The sequence below is a fragment of the Podarcis cretensis genome (genome assembly GCF_951804945.1).
Source record: "Podarcis cretensis genome assembly, chromosome: 7".
In the NCBI taxonomy this organism is placed as follows: domain Eukaryota; kingdom Metazoa; phylum Chordata; class Lepidosauria; order Squamata; family Lacertidae; genus Podarcis; species Podarcis cretensis.
In genome coordinates, this window is record NC_137176.1 from 9,823,122 (window position 1) to 9,843,705 (window position 20,584).

Genomic DNA, 20,584 nt, shown 5'->3' on the forward strand with positions numbered 1-20,584 from the left:
CTAATTGTTACAGTCAGATTACTAGCACATGTGCTTTGGAAACTATTACAGGGCAAATTGTTGCAGTTGGAATGAAATTCAGACTATGGCTATGCTGAGCAATGATATTTGGTGTGAGGAAGGGGAGTGTAACCTGTTTTTCATCTGTTATTTTTTTTTAATGATTATTTTATTACATTCATATTTTCTCCAAGCAGGTCAACAGGGCATACATGGTTCTCCCCCTTCTCATTTAATCCCCAGAACAACCCTGTGATTTAGGTTAAGCTAAGATACAGTGTGAGCTTCCTGGCCGAATGTGAATTTGAACCCTAGTCTCCCAGTTCTGTATCACCACCCTGACTCTCTGGATGAAATGTTAGAGAGTATGCCACTGTGATTTAATGTCAGAGGCTTTGGGTTAGGGGTGTGTGCGTGCATGCGTGCATGCGTGCATGCGTGCGTGCGTGCGTGCGTGCGTGAGTGCATGCTCAGATGCACTTTCTTATCACTTCATAATTTATATACTAATGCCAAGTCTTTGAGGGCTTGTGCTCAGGCCCGTTCGCCAGCCATGTACAAAGGTCAGATATCAGCAGACTCTCTGTAACCTAAGGAAGCAGAACCTCAAAACATCCCATTGAAGAGGATGGAAGAAGAGATATCAAGGGTGTTTCTACGCCGTGTGATCATGTGCATTCAGTGTTGCATGCAGGCACCTTTTTGGGTTGCTATGCACAGGGCATCATCCCCATGCCATCTCTGTCCCACACTATTTGCCCATCCCAAGCGCTTTCTGTTGGAGCGGATAGAATCTGTTTTGCACATGTTTACAAATCAAGCACCTTCCTATTGGGGCAGACCTACTGCTGTTGCAGCGCGGTGCCACTCCCCCTCTCAATGTCCAACTTGTGTATGAATGAAGCAGGCAAAATAGGAAGCGGTACTGTAACTTAGTCACCTGTGTACGTCAATATATATCCTCTGGATTATCAACGCACCCGTTTCCAGCCCCTCTTTTTCAAAAGACAGTGGGGGTTGGGGAGGAATGCCTGTGGAAATGCTAATTAAGGGGAAGGGAATAGAAAACAGCATTGTTGCGCTAGTTTGAAAACATGCTGCTAAAGATGATGTTACCGTGCAAAGGTGTGTACATTTGCAAACGTTCAGTATGAAAGAAAACAGCCTGTGTGCTTCAAAGGTTGCATGCGTACTCAGCCATAGATATAAAAAGGATGTCACAGGGGACCATCACGTTGTCATTTCCTGGTTCACAATGAGAAACTGTTTGTAAGTGTCCCTAGGGCAGGGCCGGATTTAGGTTTGATGAGGCCCTAAGCTACTGAAGGTAATGGGGCCCTTTATATGTCCAGCTGTCCTTTGTCAACAACAAATTGTCACTGGTTTTTGTGTGTGTTGAATATATGCTATATGGTAATTTATGGACCTAATAGGTATCTAAAGCCATCTGCACATAACAAAATATGTATTTAATCAAAGTAATTGTTGAACTAGAATACAATTAAGAAGAAATATATTAATAGTGAAATAATTATTAAGCTCTAACTGTATATAGTTTTTATTTTATTTGTTTTTATCTTCTATTTTGGAAATGTACATCTAGGTGTTTTTTTCCCCTTTAAATTTTTGGGGGACCCCCAAGAGAGTGGGGCCCTAAGCTATAGCTTGTTTAGCTTATACGTCAATCCTGCACTGCTAGGAACAGAAGCAAGAGCTGCCTGTAGAAATAAATGAAACAGTCCAAGATTGTTCGTCCATCCTAGCCTCCCCCCCCATCCCCAAAAGGAACCCAAATAACCTAATAATGACTGAATCAGTGGGCACAGGATACTAATTGTCTTGGTGAGGAGCAATAGAAAACAACAGGGAAGGGAAATGGAATGGAGTATAGAAGCCCCGGACACAAGCACTCCACATTTCGTTTGCAGGTTCCTCCTTCTTCCTCCCACAATGAGCACAGTGGTCACTTTGAAAGCAAAAGGGGACCACCATTACCCCCAAGGGGTATTTGCTGCATAGATGAAAAGAAAAATGCATTTTAAACCCATACTAGCAGCACCAAAGTGACCTTCCTGAAGTGCAAGCCTGGGCTGCCCAGATGACAAGGAAAGCAGAGCAATACGATTGGCACCAGCTTGGCTGCAGGAGTTGCTGGAAGGAGGCATGACCATCCAACCATCCTAGGGACTCCACTCTGGATTTGTGTAGGGTTAACTCTTTAGCCTATTCTTCTCCTGAAGGTGTCCCACAAAGTAGTGGAGGTTTAGGACCAGAGTTTTCCTTCTCCTCATCAACCTTCTCAAGTTGATGAGCCTCCATCTGCCCTAGGATAGATGACACTGAACATAACCACTACCAAAACTCCTTCATTGCCCTTACCTGTTTAACTTCTGCCATTGAAAGTTAACCCAGTTGAAATGGCCTAGACTAACAGGATCTAGCAGGTAGCTTTGAAATGATATCATGGAATTTGTGCAGATAAACTAGAGTGTCAGACCTTGGTTAAGGACTTGGTAGAATCCAGCTCCATTCAGTGTACATAGGAGAGTCACTCTGTGCACACATGTGTTGTTTGTTGTAGACATGTGACTATAACACATGCTCATGCATTCACAGTGTTAAGAATGTGTTTGTAAAAAATAGAACACAGTGCTCACAAGTGGGGGGACCCGTTCTTTTCTGATTGACAATTGCCTACTTGGCATGTCTTAGTGTACACACCTTCCCCCTAATGATTGTGTGCACATATATTTCATATTTGGGTGGCAGTCCCAAAACAAGAAACACAACATGTGAAGTCTGTTTCCTCACTATTCAGAAGGAGAGTTATCAACTGGAAGGCCCATGTTGTCAAAAGGTTTGTTTGTTTGTTTGTTTGTTATATTTATATTTATATTTAGGTTGAGAAGTGTTCCCTTTAATTACCAGAGAGGGGAACTTCATTAATGTCAAGACTGCTGTATTATATTGTATATTTAAAGTCATTGGCCAGGAAGATTCACAGTAAAATGCATAAAATTAAAGAAAGGACATTTATTAATTAGACAGTATCAGGCATTCTGAGGTGTGTCTAAGCATATGAATTTTAAAACCCAAATTCACTACTATTTAAAATAACTGCACTTACAGCTATATAGAAGATAGATCTGCCTAGCAGTTTGCAGAGCATTTTGAACCAAGGGTTTGCCATGTTCTTCATTCAGACAGTTGTCTACAAATTGGAAGTTAGTCTACCACATGCTAGAGACACCGTATTATCAGTTTGCAAACCAGAGCGCTAAGAGCCCTGTAAGCTTCTGCATTGCCCAGACACACAGAAGGCAGAAAACAGTGGAAAACAATGACACACAGAGAGAAACCCCATATATTTTAGAACTTGCTAGCTGCAGAGCATTGCACACACAAACATCCCAGGGGCCCTTCTAACAGAGAGAACATCCTACCATACAGATCTTGCCATCATGACAGGCACTTTGCAAGTAATAATAAACGATAGAATATTTGTTAAAGTAGCACCAACCTTGTAATCTGATGCCATCTAGTGTTTGTAAAAGGAACTGTGATCCATCATGAGGCTGGCTTCTTTATAGCTTTCTTTCTAACATATTAGCATATCTTATTGCCTCTCTGTGGTATTCATATTCCGTCTCTCTCTCTCTCTCTCTCTCTCTCTCTTAATGACATGAATACAGCCACTGACTGGTTTATGGTAATAGTCTTTTAAAAACTCATTCAGCAGCCACTCTGGCAAAACAAGGTTTAATGATTTATCAGTTACTAATACCGCTGTGGTCTGATCTTCCCACAGAGAACATAGCAAAAGATGGTGACTGGAATCCATTGCCTCAGTTCTCCATTAGAAATAGATGATGGAGATTTCTGCTTAAGGCAATTTTGTTGTAAAAGTCGACAGAAGAGGGGGGGAAGGACAAGCGTTTAACTGACCAATTTAATAAAACTGGGGTGAGGATTAAGTATTCGATGCCGAATGGCATGTGACGTAACGTGACCTGATTTGCATTGTCCCAGATCTCTACAATATAGGGAAATGGGGAGGAGAGATTGAAATTACAGCAGTGAGGAAGATGGAAACTCTTCTTCCACCCACGCTTTTTTATTTATTTATTTATTTATAACTTTTATTTATTTATAACTCTTCTTCCACCCACACTTTTTTATTTATTTATTTATTTCATTTTTCTCCTGGTGGAGTTACTTCCAGTGATGGAGCCTGCAAAGGTTTCAGGCAAGCAAAGATTCCTCTTTCCCCTCCCCTCTTTTTGCACTTTAACACCCATTTTCCACCATCGTGGGAAGGTCAAATTGCAGCCAAGGTTCCATCCTTGGAACCATTAAGAGGCACTCTTAGTACAGGTCAATGCTGGAAAACCCTTCACCTGCAGTCCTAATTCAGTTTGCCACTTCCCTCAATCCAGCCTGACAGACTAATCCCAGTGAGCCCTTCCCACCTTCCAATCATCCCATGCAATTTTATGGAGGTCTGAGATGAAGCCAGTGCACTAGAATTGGGAATAAGTCCTCTGCTTGCTCTTTTAGAATTGCAGAACAGGCAGAGGGGTCTCTGATCTCTGCACTAAGCACCCCGCAGCTGCTAGAATGGGAGATAAACCTTTCTGCTTGAACTTTAAGATCAAAAGGTAACATATCCGCCCAGGCAGAGTAGAAAAAGCAGGCAGAAGGGTCTCTCCGGCCACCTCCACCCCAGGGCTGAAAATGCTGGATGTGTGTGGGTGTGTGCTTGCATGCTTGGTGCCTGTGTCTTTGTGACCATTGTAGGTGTGAGTAGAGGTACGTGTGTGTCTTCCTTTTTCTTTCTTTTTGTTATGTGCTCTACCCACTAACGGAATGCATTTCCCCGAAAGTTAGCCAAGGTTGAATTTGGCCCTTGACTGAAGTAGGTCCCCCATCTCTGGTATAGACAGTGCTCAGCTCATTGGACCAGTGTGACTCAGTTAACTTCCTATATAAGCTTCCTGCTTTGTAGGAGATTAAAAATTGTTGAAAATATAAATTAGAAAGGTGACACAAAAGTAGGGGAGTTGTTTTTAAATTTTGATAACTCTCTTTATTGCACAATTGTTTAAATTGGTACACTGGGGGCGGGGGCGGGTAGAATACCATTCTGTTTATACTTGGCTTTCACTTATTGCAAATTAACATAGACCACATTTCCCTTCAGCTTCCATCTTTCCAAGCAAATTATGTGTTGTATCTGTAGTTTTATTCTGTCTATATATTACTGCTTATTTTTAAAATTGTTGCTAACATTCATATCCTATCCCCAGGGCAGCTAACAAAACAAAACAAAAAAATGAATTCAGTATCTAAGAACTCCCAAATTACAATTAAAACTCCTGAATTACAGTTAAAATAAACCATATTAAGAAACCAGAAATAATACAGCAAAGAACCAAGATCCCTTTGTGAAGACCTTCCTGCTAACCTTGTAAAAGCTGTAAGGGGGCTAACTGGCAAACATTTATAGGAAAATAATTCCATAGCAGAGGTGCCACCCTAAAAATGTCCAGAGCTCCTCTGAAATATTGATTATTCCTCAAGATCTGGTTCGCATAACTGAATGCAGTCCTTCAATCTGATCATTACCAAATTCTGTGCTGGTGTCACTTACCGTAACCTGGAGTTCTGCTAATGCAAGCTTACCCAATTTATAACCATCAAGCCAAACACTTCCCACCAGATATGCATTGTGACCCACCAGGGAAGGACTCAATATAAACCTGGGACTGCAGAAATGAGAGGGGGGTGTCAAGCCACACTGTTACCAATCCAATCAGCCTTGCTGTTTTTTCAAGTATACTCCTAGATTCCAGAAATCTCCATGTTGACCAGGAAAAATGAAGAAGTTTAGGCATACAGGGCTAGAAAGCTACGGTTGGTATTTGCTGGCCTTGATTTTAATTTATCATCTAGGTACTCTCACAATTTATACATACCAGTGCGAGGATTCTGGAACATGCAGGTGCTTTCATTGTCTGATCTGTAGCCTAATTAAGTCATCCCAGAAACTTCCTAATTTGGTAATCCTAAAGCCCTGGCAGAAGAAGCTGCATGTTCTGCCAGGACACATTGCCATAACTTAAGGTTAGTGTCTCCCAACATACTGAAATTCTATTTGCACACTACATGTCTTTGCACTTGCTGCTTGTGGTGCAAGTTTCAATGGTATGCACACCTGGGTTTTCTGCGGTACTCCAGAAAAGTCCCCACCCATCCGTTCTATTATTTAGCTTGTTATTTCCCGTCTTTAACTTGCAAGGTCCCAGACTGGCTTACAGCATTAAAACACAGTAACAAAAACAATTCAGAACAGCTAGGTAAACCTCATCTCTTGGAATGGAATATTTAAGCGATCTGTCCCCTCAAACAGAGCAGTGTTTGGTTCTCTCACCTGTTTTTTGCTTAATAATAATAATAATAATAATAATTTATTTATACCCCGTCCATCTGGCTGGGTTTCCCCAGCCACTCTGGGCGGCTTCCAACAGAATATTAAAATACAAAAACCTATTAAACATTAAAAGCTTCCCTGAACAGGGCTGCCTTCGGATGTCTTCTAAAAGTGTGGTAGTTGTTGTTCTCTTTGACATGTGGTGGGAGGGCGTTCCACAGGGCGGGTGCCACTACCAAGGCCCTCTGCCTGGTTCCCTGTAACTTGGCTTCTCGCAGCGAGGGAACCACCAGAAGGCCCTCGGCGCTGCTCCCCTAAGATTGTTCCAACCTGGTTCAGTCTTTGTGGCGTCTCTCCTGGAACGATGACTTCAACTCTAATCAGATTGGCTCCTCTTCCTTTCCCTTCAGTTTTTGTTATTTTGCCTTCGATTTAGTTAGGGGCTGAAGGGAATGCACAGCCTTGGGTTCCTACTTTCAAGGAAGGCCGCCATAAGATTCCTGGGGTAGGCAGTGATGTCTTCTCTCCTCCAACGCTCCTCCTCCTCCTTCCTCTTCTTGTCACCACCACTGTCCTTCTCTCTCCGCCCCCCCATGTAGTTCCTATTCCTATTCCTCCATTCATAATTATTCATAGAATTGTAGAGTTGGAAGGGACCAAGAAGGTCATCTATGCCCAACCTGTGGCTCAAACTCACAACCCTGAGATTTAATAGTCATTTTCTACCAACTGACCTGTTATTATTTTTGCTGTCACATTAGTAGTAGCAGCAATGCATTCTAGATGCGGTAGCCAGGAAAGCACCACCGCTGCTGCAACAGCTAGATTAAAAATGTCCAGGTTCACCGTATTTCTTGCTGCTGTGGGAGCTGCGATTGGCTGCAACCTGACCTGACATGCAAAAATTCAGGAAGTGGAGGCATTTCTGATATTGCACAAGTACAGGAGCAGGGTCACATAAAAATGTGGCAGCTGTGGTACAGTTACATCCCACGTGACCCATCTCTCCTGTGTAAATGCTGGATTTAGATCATAGCAGCGACAGGGAAACACATAGCTTCTGTCGTTATAAACCAGCTGTTTTTCTCTGCTGTTATTAAAGGGACCTACAGGTGGCGCTGTGGGTTAAACCACAGAGCCTAGGACTTGCCGATCAGAAGGTCGGCGGTTCAAATCCCTGCAACAGGGTGAGCTCCCATTGCTCGGTCCCTGCTCCTGCTAACCTAGCAGTTCGAAAGTACGTCAAAGTGCAAGTAGATAAATAGGTACCGCTCCGGCGGGAAGGTAAACGCCGTTTCCGTGCGCTGCTTTGGTTCGCCAGAAGCAGCTTAGTCATGCTGGCCACATGACCCGGAAGCTGTACGCCGGCTCCCTCGGCCAATAAAGCAAGATGAGCACCGCAACCCCAGAAGTGGCCACGACTGGACCTAATGGTCAGGGGTCCCTTTACCTTTACTAAATACTGTCCTTTCTTGAATGTTGTTGGCATCCATCTGTCAAGAGACAATGGAGTATTAGCAGCAGCAAAATGACCTCCTGGGCTGCCCAGATGACAAGAACCCCTTCTCGGCATCGCTGTTGAACACAGTCTACTTTTAAAATACACATTTGTCTACTTTTAAAATAATCGACAAGGCACTGTAGAATTTTAAAAGCTAAGCAGTAAGGAGCCGAATTGTTTTGGTGAAAGAAAAGGGTTTAAACTTTCAGGCCACTTCTAGTGCTGTTGTGCTTACTGAACCATTTTTCAATATTGACTATATCACTATAAATCAGTAGAATTGTGGCACATTTGAAGAGACCTCTTTAAAAGCTTTGAGGGTTCCTTGTTATTCTTACTAAATCTCTCCTGCAATAAATCATTACAAGTTTGCTTTAAAGCAGAGCGTAATTCCCTTCCCTTGTTCTCTGTGTTGTTCGTTTAGCAATCGCTGGAACATAAGAAACTGCCTCATTCTAGGTTAGACTTTTATTTCTTTTTTTAAAGAATGGTAGGTCTGAACAGAGAGTGGCTTTAGGAATATTCTCCTTCATATGACAGAGTTATGTGTAGTCAGTCAGTGTGAAAATATGTCCGGTAGAACTATGTTAAAGGGAATGTGGTATGACATCTGCCGGGGGGGGGGGAGCTAAATTATTTAAGGAAAATGCTGCATAAAGGATTCACTGATCTGAGTGAAACACTAGAGGCTAAATTACCTGCTTTATTCCGCTTCTGAGATATTTCTGAAATACCATTTTATACTGAGTTTGCAACAGGGAAATTCACATTAACAAAAATCAAAGCTCCACTGAAAGTAATATATAAAATTTAAAAGCCCTAGGAAAATCAAACTACCAGTGGTTTTTTGTGTGTGGTTTTTTCTACATACCAATCAAACACTTCATAGTTTACTCTTGAAACAAGTCAGAGGTTCTTATGACAAATAGGGGAAGGCCAAAAAGCTATGCATAAGAATATTTGTCACTGGGTGACATACAACTTTGTGTGACTGAACTTCCAGTCATACAACAGGGCCTCCTGTTTCCCTCCTCCCTCTGCACCTCCAAAATCTATTGCAAAGGGTTGGGTAATTTTCTGGAGCAGATTTGGGAGTTCAGTGCACGCTGCTTTATTTGGAAACAATTTCTTTGGCTGTGATATTTACGCTGAGGTCAGAAACATCTGGAGGGCACTAGGTTGGAGAATACTGCCCTAAACTCTGCAAATCAGCCCAAATGTGTATTTTCCTGTTAGGACAAGCACAAAGATGGCCTTACTCTCTGCACTGCAAGACTAGGTCCCAGTGGGAAAGGGTCAACTCTAGGAAAGTGGAGGTGGGTAGCAGAAAAGGATGCTTGATCCATCTCCAAAACAACAACAACACAAGACCCCAAGGCAATGCATATACTGTTTCGAGTTTGGCTTGGAGTTGCATTTTTCAAAATGCTATGTTATCTCTGGATCAGAGAAATCCAAATTTACTGGGGAAACCAGCAGGATGGGGGCTGCTTGAGGGAGACACTACTAAAATGAGAGCCCAAACAGCATCAAATACGCATTTAAACTCAGGTGTGGACAAGCCCCGAATCTGCTAATCAGTAGTGGGGAACTTATCTAAGGGCCACTTGCTCTCCTCACAGCCTGCCTGGCACCATCTATGCAGCCATAAAGAATTTGATAATAATTTTTGTTAGTTTTCAATTACAATCCAATAATAGCCTCATTATAACAATACCAATTTATAATACAGTTACTAATACCAATCATTCAAATACCAAATTATATAATTTAGATAAGGTGGGGCCCTGCATGCTAGAATTGATGGTTTGATGATTTTATTTCTACATTCCAAAATCCTATTAATTTCAATGACATTCTGGTCATCATAATAATCCCTTATACAACAACTGCAGTATTAATAACTTCTATTCGTGTTGACACATTAAATAATTTATAAATCTACAAGTGAGGCACTCAAACTATATCCTCCTTCTTCCTGCGTGTGGCAATTATTCTGCCTGTGGTGTTTCTTCCTGTCCTTGTAAAATGTTACGTCTATCTTTTCCCGGTTGTTGCTGTTATCCATCATGCCTTGGGCGGAGCTGACTGTTCTTCCATAAATTTCTCCCTCACTCCGTCCCATGCTTCATTGTTTTGCAACTTTAATAACAGCTGCAAAAGTCACTCTGTCCCGATAAATAACCTGTTTTCATCATTTTTCCTCTCAGCCTGGGAAGAAGAGTGTTCTGCCAAACTGCAGATGCCACAAAGGGTTTGTGACATTATTAGGCGAGTTGTAGTTTCTAAGCTTAAACCTACCTCCCACAGGGTTGTTGTGAGAGTATGATTGGTGCGTGCAGGAAGGCAGGGTACTATGTATGTTGGTTTGAGTTCCTTGGAGGAAGGGGGGGTATTAAAAAAAATCCCCTGGTGAATAGTTGAGCCTTGTCTTCTTCTTACTGAACCTCATCCTCGGCTACAGTTTCCACAGTCCTTGCAACTCCCTCACTTAACAGGCCTCTGCAAATGCTACTCCAAATGCCAAATGGAATGGTGAGAAAGTAGTTGTTGGTCCACGATAAGAAAGCAGAATTGCTTTCATCCTTCATTTAAGAAGGCAAATTGGGACTTGATGGTAAATGTATCGAATGTTAATGAGACTCGAAGAAGGGTTGGCCATCGGAACAGAAATGTAGTAGCTTGAGGGGAAAACCTTAATTGCTTTTAAATAGGGAAGGCCCTGGCTGAATGAAATTCTAGTTGGAGATATTAAATAAATAACCTCATCTTCAGATTCATAGGGGGAAAAAACAGGCAAAGCCCCAGAGGACCAGAGAAGGGCAAACAGAATTATATTTTTCAAGGGTGTGAATAAGGTAATTCCATCGTACTAAAGGCCAGCCAGCAGCTTGTCAGCACCTTTCAAGTGGCTAGAACAGATCATGAATCAATTTGAGAGAGGCACATCCCTTGCTTAATAACACAGCCGAGAGCTGGGAGACAAAGTCTGTGTAATACATCTTGATTTCAGCAAGGCATTTGATGGAATAGCAGTTGTTATGCTTAGAAGCACAATAGCGTATTAGGGACTAGGCAGAGTTTCTGTTGGGGGATTGCCCAAACAGTCGAAAAGTCATCTCCAGCCGATTACTCATTAGTGATTCACTGTCAGATTGGCAGGAGGCTATTTCTAGGTGTTATGCCAAAAACTGGTTTTGCCAGTGATACGAGTGAAATACCGTATTTTACAAATTTGCAGGTAACACAGAGCTTGTTTGCCATACTTATCAGGTTCTTTCTGTCAGGTTCTCGGGGCACACTGTACTGACTTCTTTGGTACCAGCCTATGACATCAGTTTCATAGAGGCTTTGGTTGCTTTTTATGTATGACAACTTTTTATTGTATTATTAGGATTCTGGGCTGCCCTGGTTATAGCAAATGAGCTAAGGACTTTAACAAACAAAAAATACAAGTTGCTTACCAATAACTGAGATCCTTCAAGGGATGATCTGTGCATAGCTGTCAACTTTTCCCTTTTTTTAAAGGGAAATTCCTTTATTCCGAAATAGGACTCCTCGCAAGAAAAGGAAAAAGTTGACAGCTATGGATCTGTGTAGCCATAAAACCAGCATCAGCTCCAAATCTGGGGGCAGGGGAAGGCCTCAGATTTTGTCTGCTATTTCTTGGGGTTCACCACCTTGCTTAGGTGGTCCTTATGGTATCCTAGACCCAAGTGGCTCAGGGCTTTGTATATCTACAGGACACACGGCAATGTTTTGTTGTACATTCTACTTTGCCTTTTGAGTTCCTACCCCTCCTTGAATGCACACATGGACAGAGCATCCATCCAGGACTGGCATGTATGTGTTCAGGAGTATACTACTCTTAATTTTCCTATTGAGCTTGTTCCATGCAGTTCAGTTGGGAAAATTAAAATATTGGTCTTGGATGGGAGAGAAGCAGGATTTTGTTCCACCGCAAGAGGGACCCCAAAATGGAGAACTTCCTTTCTTTAATAAAGAATGGCATGATCCCATGATCTAAAGAGGCAGAGCTCATGACACAGGGTGAAGCACGCCAGCCCCACCACTTCTGCTGCCAAGATGGAGGCATTCCAGCGCTTTGGAGTTGCCATTCATCTTCCCTGCCCCTGAGAGAAAGCCGGTCTGCAAAACTTTGAGGAGTGCCCCAGCTCACACCAAGTTTGGCGAGAGACAGGGTGTGGCAACAGAAGTGGGACACGGCTTGATGGGCCAGAAGTTGTCAATTCCCATTTTGCCTCAGATGGTGAGACAGGATGGGCAAAGAAGAGGCGGCTGGAGTAGAAACCTGCCCTCTGGGTAGGAATGAACTGGCACTGAGTAGAATGTTGCAGGAGTTCCAGCAAAACATGCCACCCACTTTCATCATTACAAAACATAAGGAATTAGATGGAATTTTATGTCGTTTTTCAATAACTACGGGGTAAAGTTGGGATTGTTATACCAGCAGTTCAGAATCAAGCAACCACTTGTGCCCAGATCCATCATGCTTATAAAAATCAGTGTCTTTTTAAAGAAAAGCCCACACGAGAGAAAATAATAAATTATGGATATATTTTGCTGAGAAATTTTCTTGGTTAGCGGCAGCGATGGGGAAAACGTGCATCCACAAGAGATGAATCTATAAATAGCTCTAACAGCATTGTCTCATCTTTAAAACTCAGTAAGTACAACAAAAAATGCGTCCCTTTATGAAGCTGTTTGAGCAGAGACACAAATGGAAAGGGAAGGCATGTTTCCAGGATAAATAATGTGTGACTATCTCTGACGTGAGGTGGCTTGTATAGAATTTTGTTTTGGAAGCATGTTTCACAACACTTGTAGATGACGTTACACTTTCTTACTAGGATGATTTTAAAAACATGAGTTGGATTCCTAAGCCTTTTCGCAACAGCCTTTTTTTGATGTGAAATATCTAGGTCAGCCAAATGAAAAGCTGCACCAGGTTTGAGCTCGTCGTTATTTAAGAAGTTAAAATGGAGTTTGCCACATGTTCTGCATTTGAAGGTTTCTGAAACTCCTGCCAAAGAAGCCATCTCCACCCTGGTAGATGAATACATATTTGGTCTAAGCACATACTTATTTATCCTATCAGAAATCACTGCAGGATGGTTTCAGTTAACTCAATATTACAGGACAGGATTCCCTGTTGGATGAGGATGAATGCTGGTGGCTAAAAATATTTCTTAGCAGTGAGGATTTGAAAGTTCTGAGCAAAGTGGATTTCCTTTGGGAAACTGACAACTGTAAGGTATTTAATGTTTTAAGGCTTTGCTGGAGCAGGATAAATGTGAAAACCCAAAGTTCATGTTTTGGCAGTTTAGATTAGCAAAAAAGCAAAGTCTTCCTGGGAAAATGAACAATGGTGGAGTTCAGTGCTGAAATCCAGTAGTTTAAGGAACGACAGCATTGCCAGGTTGCAACCCAGATAACTCATTTTTAACCTTCAGTTGTCTGACTACGGTAAGATACATTGCTACTACTGTATCTGACCTGCTAAAGTCATCAGGACTTCTGTCTTTGCCTACATTCGTTTGAGATTCAAAATTCTCCGGATTGCAACAATTAGTAACCCTTAATCTGTGGACGGCCAGGGAGAATAGGACTTGATGTTATGCTTTTCACTGCAAGCTAATGTGGCGAGGGCAGGAGTGGGATAAGCCATTGAAGCTTTCCCCCATCATTTATTTCCATCCGTGGGGAGGGGGGAAAATATCTCTGTGATGCTCCTATTAAAGGCACAAGTGCAGGAATATTAAAAGTAGCCACCCTGGTCTTGTCCATTCTGTGCCTTGGGCGTTTGGGCATGTCTGTAAGCTTTCCTCTTCAAGTGGCTCACTCTCTCATATGCTTCTTTTATTAGCTTAGTCTGAGTGGTGGGCACTGAGAGTGGACTGCATTTTCTAACGTTCTTCCCTTCTGCATTGCCCCAAACTTCAGTGTAATGTTCTTGGCATCTAGAAGCAGGAGATGCTATTTCCCCTGACTAGCTTGTGAGAATTGTTGTATGGGATGGGAAATGTGAACGCTTTGAAGCACAAAATTTGGAAATCCTTTACAAAAGAAAGTTTGAGGTAGCCTAATGGGGAGTGGGGGGGGGGCTGTGAGAAATCCCAAGGGGCTGACAGCTAAAAGCCTCAGCAGATTTGGAAGTAATTGGAGTAAGCTGGGAATGACAGCCTAACATGAATTCACTCCCATGCAGAGCTGCTGAACACAGTATCCAAAAACTGCTGCCAGTGTCAGAGATGCTATCAAGTTCCAGAAGAGCTTACGAAGCTTCATCTTCAGCAGAGGCTAAGAGATCCTTAAGTTCTGAAGGAGAAAACACAAAGGGCATTTTACTTGATGTATATTAAAAGAATAGCCAGTTTTCAAATATATCATCATCTTTCTGCTGGGTGTTAATTCTAACAATATCAAAATGTACAAAAGGAGAGTTGGTGGTGTGCAGCTAATGATATCTTTTCATCAGAAAATTCATCATAATTTTATCTTTTCACCAGAAAATTTATCATAATTTTAACTTTTCATCAGAAAACTTATCATCCATAACTCATGATTATAAACCTATTAAAACTTGCAATTAATTATATCATGCTTAATACAGCCATAGGTGCAGTTTAATTTGTTTTATGTCCGTTCCAATGCAATATAATGTCCAGATTTTTGTACTGGTGAAGCCAACATCTTCTAAACTTTTCGGTTTAAAATGTTGCAAAACAACAAATACATTATACAAAAACCACTGGCAAATTCCCCTTACTTCTTTGTGTGCCTGGTACAGAATAGTAATTTATAAACTGGGTTATGCATCAGAAAGTCCATCTATACCATGATCCCTTAGGCAAAGCACTCTCAGACCACCCCAACCTGTAAAAAGAGGATAACAATATAAATCAACTTTGCAAGGGTCTTGTACGAATTGTTGGATAATGTATATGAAGTGCTATGAATGTTGTAAAAGTGCCTTATAAATGCTAAATAATATTGCTGCATTGAGGACCTTCTAGTATTTTATTTTACAATATAATTTATGATAAGGATAGAAGCTTATGGTAATGACTGACGGATGTACCATTCAGTGTGGTATTTTTCTTGAGCAGTGGGCCTAAGAACCTGCTTCCAGTTCATTAGCATTCTTTCCCCGCCCCCCTAGATTTCTGCCTCCAACAGTCTCTGGCCTGACTACAATATTCATTTTTCATGCATATAAGCTCAGGGATAAAATCCTTTCTTCTCTTCTCTTCTCTTTACTTGCAGCCTGACCCTGCAGGCCGAGATATTTCTATTCTTCCCATTTTGGAGCACTGTGAAAACACTCACATGACCATTTGGCTTGGCATTGTTTATGCCTACAAAGGCCTACTCATGGTAAGTCTAATGGTAAGTGTAGCTCAGAGCCAGTATGGTGTCATGATAGAATGGTGGACTAGGGAGTGGAGAGACCTAAATGAAAATCCCCACTTGGCCATGAAGCCTACTGGGACACTTTCAGTTTTATTTATGTTGTCCTAAAATGGCTAAAAGGGTGGCACTGTGGGCTAAACCACAGAGCCTAGGGCTTGTCAATCAGAAGGTCGGCAGTTCGAATCCCCGCGACGGGTGAGCTTCTGTTTCTTGGTCCCTGCTCCTGCCAACCTAGCAGTTCAAAAGCACCTCAAAGTGCAAGTAGATAAATAGGTACCGCTCCGGTGGGAGGTAAACGGTGTTTCTGGTTCGCCAGAAGTGGCTTAGTCATGCTGGCCACATGACCCAGAAGCTGTACGCCAGCTCCCTTGGCCAATAAAGCGAGATGAGCGCCGCTACCCCAGAGTCGGCCACGACTGGACCTAATGGTCAGGGGTCCCTTTACCTTTACTTAAAATGGCTAAAATGTTAGGTTGCTATTTTGCTCAAATGAAATTAAAACCCAAAGTTCTAATGGTAATGTAGATAGAGACTACAGACTCCTCCCTCATGAGGAAGACTGAGTTGAGTGAGCCATTTATCATCACGTATTCCATACTCTCTCATGTCACTGATAAGCGTGGGTTGGTGTCTGTTTTGAAACGATGGCAGCCTTTTAAGTGCCCTGCAGGCAGCTGAAGAAGTAGGCTGTAACCTCTGAGAGTTGATGCCATGTTCTTATGGGTTACTAGCCAAAAAAAAGCTGATTGATAAATATTTTAAATAGCTCCGGCTTAATACAAATGCCCCAGTATATTTAAGGTAGCAAGTGCAATTCTTTTAAAATAAATGAGCCTTTTAACCATTTATCATAATTAAGCCTTTTTACCAATACGAAACAAGTTTATCTCCCATATCATATTTCCTATCCGTAAGAGAAGACCCAGGAGATGTGGTAGTTTATGTGCCCCATGCTTGCATGCACATTACTCAATATCACACCTGTAATTCATGCCCAAGTGGTTAGGAGGTGGGTCATGTAATTATATACCTCATAAGCAACCGCCCCTCCCCCCCCCCAATTAAATTAAATACTAGTGGGCTAAATCCAGCCAGAGCTAAATAGTTTCAGTTATTTCAATGAGAGGTAGAGTATGGAATCACTTGGTGGAAGTTAAATGTGCTTAACTTTGCCTGGATCTCGCCCCGTCTTGCATTTGTCAACATAAGCTGCTTAAAGCAGAATGCAGATAGAAATAGAAACAGAACTCTTTTGATGTCTGGTATGCAAACCTATCACTGTGCTTATTGTGTTAACAATCATCACTTCCTTCTCTCTTTCTAATTTCAGCTATTTGGTTGCTTTTTGGCTTGGGAGACTCGAAATGTGAGCATTCCTGCTCTGAACGACAGTAAATACATTGGCATGAGTGTTTACAATGTGGGCATCATGTGCATTATTGGAGCTGCTGTTTCCTTTCTCACACGGGACCAGCCCAATGTTCAATTCTGCATTGTGGCACTAGTCATTATATTTTGTAGTACTATTACGCTCTGCTTAGTCTTTGTTCCTAAGGTAAGCACATTGACTCATTATGGGTCTGTTATCTGCATATAATTTTTGTAGGACTATTAAATTCACTCCTGCACTGGGAAATTCTCCTGCACAAGCCCCACTGAACTGAACTGGAACAGCAAAAGGACATGGTTGCTCACTGGATTGTGCCCATGATTCTTAAAGCGTAAGTTGAGAGCCAGCGTGGTTTTAGTGGTTACAGTGTTGGACTAAGACTGGTGAGACTCGGGTGAAGCTTATAGGGTGGCTTTGCACCAATCACTGCATCTCTCAGCATAATCTGCCTCTCTCAGGGTGGTTCTGAGAATAGAATGAGGGAAGGGGTCCACATCTGCCATATTGAGTTCCATGAAGGAAAGGTGAAATATCACCTTCCTAAGGATATGCAGTTATTCCGTCAGGTAGTTGCCCTGGTCCCTCCATATCTTGATTAGACAGAAATCTACTTCTGTCTAGAACTGACAGAGCAAAGCTTTGTCTAGGGCAGTATCACTTGTGGGAACTGGTTATCTATGAATAAATTACACATAAGAATCTAGATGTCAGAGAGAAGTTTCTTTTAATACTAAGTGGGTTAAACCACAGAGCCTAGGACTTGCTGATCAGAAGGTCGGCAGTTTGAATCCCCGCGACGTGATGAGCTCCCGTTGCTCGGTCCCTGCTCCTGCCAACCTAGCAGTTCGAAAGCACATCAAAGTGCAAGTAGATAAATAGGTACCACTCCGGCGAGAAGGTAAACAGCGTTTCCGTGCGCTGCTCTGGTTCGCCAGAAGCGGCTTAGTCATGCTGGCCACATGACCCAGAAGCTTTCTGCGAACAAATGCCGGCTCCCTTGGCCTATAGAGCGAGATGAGCGCCGCAACCCCAGAGTTGGCCACGACTGGACCTAATGGTCAGGGGTCCCTTTACCTTTACTTATTTATAATACAGTCGTACCTTGGATCCCGAACGCCTTGCTACTCAGACGTTTTGGCTCCTGAACGCCGCAAACACGGAAATGAGTGTTCCAGTTTGTAAATGTTCTTTGGAACTCAATGTCCGACGGAGCTTCTACAGCTTCCTGCAGCCAATCAGAAACCGCGCTTTGGTTTCCAAACATTTTGAAAGTCGAACAGACTTCTGGAACTGATTCCGTTCGACTTCCAAGGTATGACTGTAATACAATATATAACTATATAGATGTGAATATTTATAAAAGTATACATACAGAAATAGCCAGCATTATTAGATACAAAAATTATATCACATAGAGGTTTACTTCATCCTGCATTTTCCCATTCCAGTAAAAAAAAAGGGGGGGGAGCAAACTCCATTTTTCAATTAAAAATATTGTTGCTTTGACTCCCTTCCCTAACCATATTTGTAGCTTTAACTATTTGGGCTTTACCCCAGATTTTAATTGATCATTCCTCTATCTTTGCCATTCCTGGATTTTTCCATGCCTGAGCTATGGCTATTCAGGATGCAGGAAGTAAATGAAGGATCATTTCCTGATTCTTTCAGGGAAAGGTTTCTAGCCTGGCCTCATCCCTGACATGCTGGCTTTTGGTGTTCTTTATTCAGTCGTGAGCCCACACCTGTAATCTTCAGCAATACAGCTGAGACACACCTCAGGGGGAGCTAGGTCTAAGAGAAGGCAGAAGCAACACGTATAATGGACAAAGAAAGTGCTCAGCTTTAAAGCACAGATCTGTGCCTAGAAACATGGTGCAAAAAGAAGTCTGGGTGAGCCCTTAGGAAGCTCCACAGCTCTGCCCCACCAATAATGTCACTAGAGAGAGCCGTGGTGATTTCCCATTATTATGAAATATCAGGTTTTCACAATTAACATTGCTGTTAACATTGCATGGGCAAATTATTTAAAGGCTGAGATGAATACTACTACTTCATATCCTCCTAATGTTGTGGCTCAGAAAACAGTGATAGGCTGGATATGGGCCAATAAATTGATGCTGAATCCTAGTAAGATTGAGATGTTATGTGTTCCAAGATATTGACTCTGGGAGGTGGGAATATGGGCAGGGCCGCAATGCCCTGGAAGAAGCAGGTCTATATTTTAGGAGTACGCCTAATATACATATCAGTATTGATAGATAGACCCACTCCATTCTTTAATTGTTAATTGTTTAAACTAATTTTAATATTGTTGTTTTACATTGTCATAAGCTGCCGTGAGGTTTTATAGTGAAGGGTGTGTAATAAACGTTAATCAATAAAAAATACAGTGGTGCCTCGCAAGACGAAATTAATCCGTTCCGTGAGGCTCTTTGTATAGCGGTTTTTTCATCTTGCGAAGCAAGCCCATTGACAGCGTAGCGGATTAGCGCTATTAGCGGTTTAGCGGCTTTTAGCAGATCAGCTGATAAGCGGCTTATCAGTGGATCAGCTGATAAGCGGCTTAGGGCTTAGGAAAAGGGGGGGGGAGGGAAAAAACCCCACAGGAACTCGCAAGACATTTTCGTCTTGCAAAGCAAGCTCATAGGGAAATTTGTTTTGCGAAGCGCCTCCAAACGGAAAACCCTTTCGTCTAGCGGGTTTTCCATCTTGCGAGGCGTTTGTCTTGCGGGGCACCACTGTAATGAATGTACAAAGTCCATCTACTTTGGGCTGAAACACTTACCCAGATTGGCATATGAATGGAATTTTCTAATCTCTTTGGCCAAAGTTTAGTAAATTATCTCAATACTGAAGAAGGGAACTCTAAAAGGAGGAATGGAATTGGGTGGGTGGGTTTGAAAGTTGTTTTCAGATCCCTTCAAATATTACCTTCCAGGGGAGGTTTGGAAGCCACAGGGATCATTTCTGCATTGCATCAGTAATGTCCGAAATCTGTGATTCCTAGGAGAAGTCTGGTTTCCTGGAGGTTTGACACGTAGGAAGAAGCCATATCAGCAGCTCCTTACACATTATTTTGAGCTTCGAACATTAGCTAAGTAGCACGTTAAGGTGCCTTTGCTAAATTATGGGAAGTAGTTAAATAGTTTTAGCTCACATGGATGATAAAATTGGCAAGGCACTACTGAAGACTATGCCTCAAATCCAGCATTACACATTTGAATGCATGTTCAATGAACATGTTTTGGGGCACAGATACACAAAAATAAAATGAGATATTCTTCAACTTTCAGCTAATCACACTGAGAACAAATCCAGATGCTGCCACCCGAAACAGAGGACTCCAGTTCACTCAGAACCAGAAGAAAGATGACTCAAAAACATCAACGTCAGTCACCAGTGTCAACCAGGCCAGCACATCGAGGTTGGAAGGTCTACAGTCAGAAAACCACCAGCTGAGAATGAAAATAACAGAGGTATTGCTAAGTGTGTGTTCTGGATTAGAGTGTTCTGTCTTGCGGGCATTGCATGTATTCTCAGTTTGCAAGGCCATCAGGCTATCTGAAATTCGAGAGTCAAAACAGGTGAGGTACATGACTGGATCTCTCGATGTTTTGCTTTTCACTTTAGAAGCAACCGTGGGACCCATATTGGATCCAGTACGGGGCAGGAGTGTGGAGAGAGTTTGACCATTTCTCCTATCTAAATTGCTTCTTCCCTGAAGATGCTCTCACTGTGTTTTTCCCCCGATGATGCTCTGTGTTTGCAGCAACCCCCCCCCCTTAATTTCACATATACGCTCCTGGAGGGGTCAAACTGGCAGTGGCTG

General features: G+C 42.3%; 1 protein-coding gene across 2 annotated transcripts in view; it reads left to right on the forward strand.

Moving 5' to 3' along the window:
* GABBR2 (gamma-aminobutyric acid type B receptor subunit 2) overlaps window positions 1-20,584 on the forward strand; it is a 287,781-nt gene that overhangs the window by 253,572 nt on the left and 13,625 nt on the right. For both annotated transcript variants that reach the window (XM_079983945.1, XM_079983946.1), the window contains exons 14-16: window positions 15,219-15,329; window positions 16,696-16,920; window positions 20,049-20,231. In XM_079983945.1, the coding sequence (XP_079840071.1) occupies window positions 15,219-15,329; window positions 16,696-16,920; window positions 20,049-20,231 (519 nt within the window). The remainder of the gene's footprint in view (window positions 1-15,218; window positions 15,330-16,695; window positions 16,921-20,048; window positions 20,232-20,584) is intronic.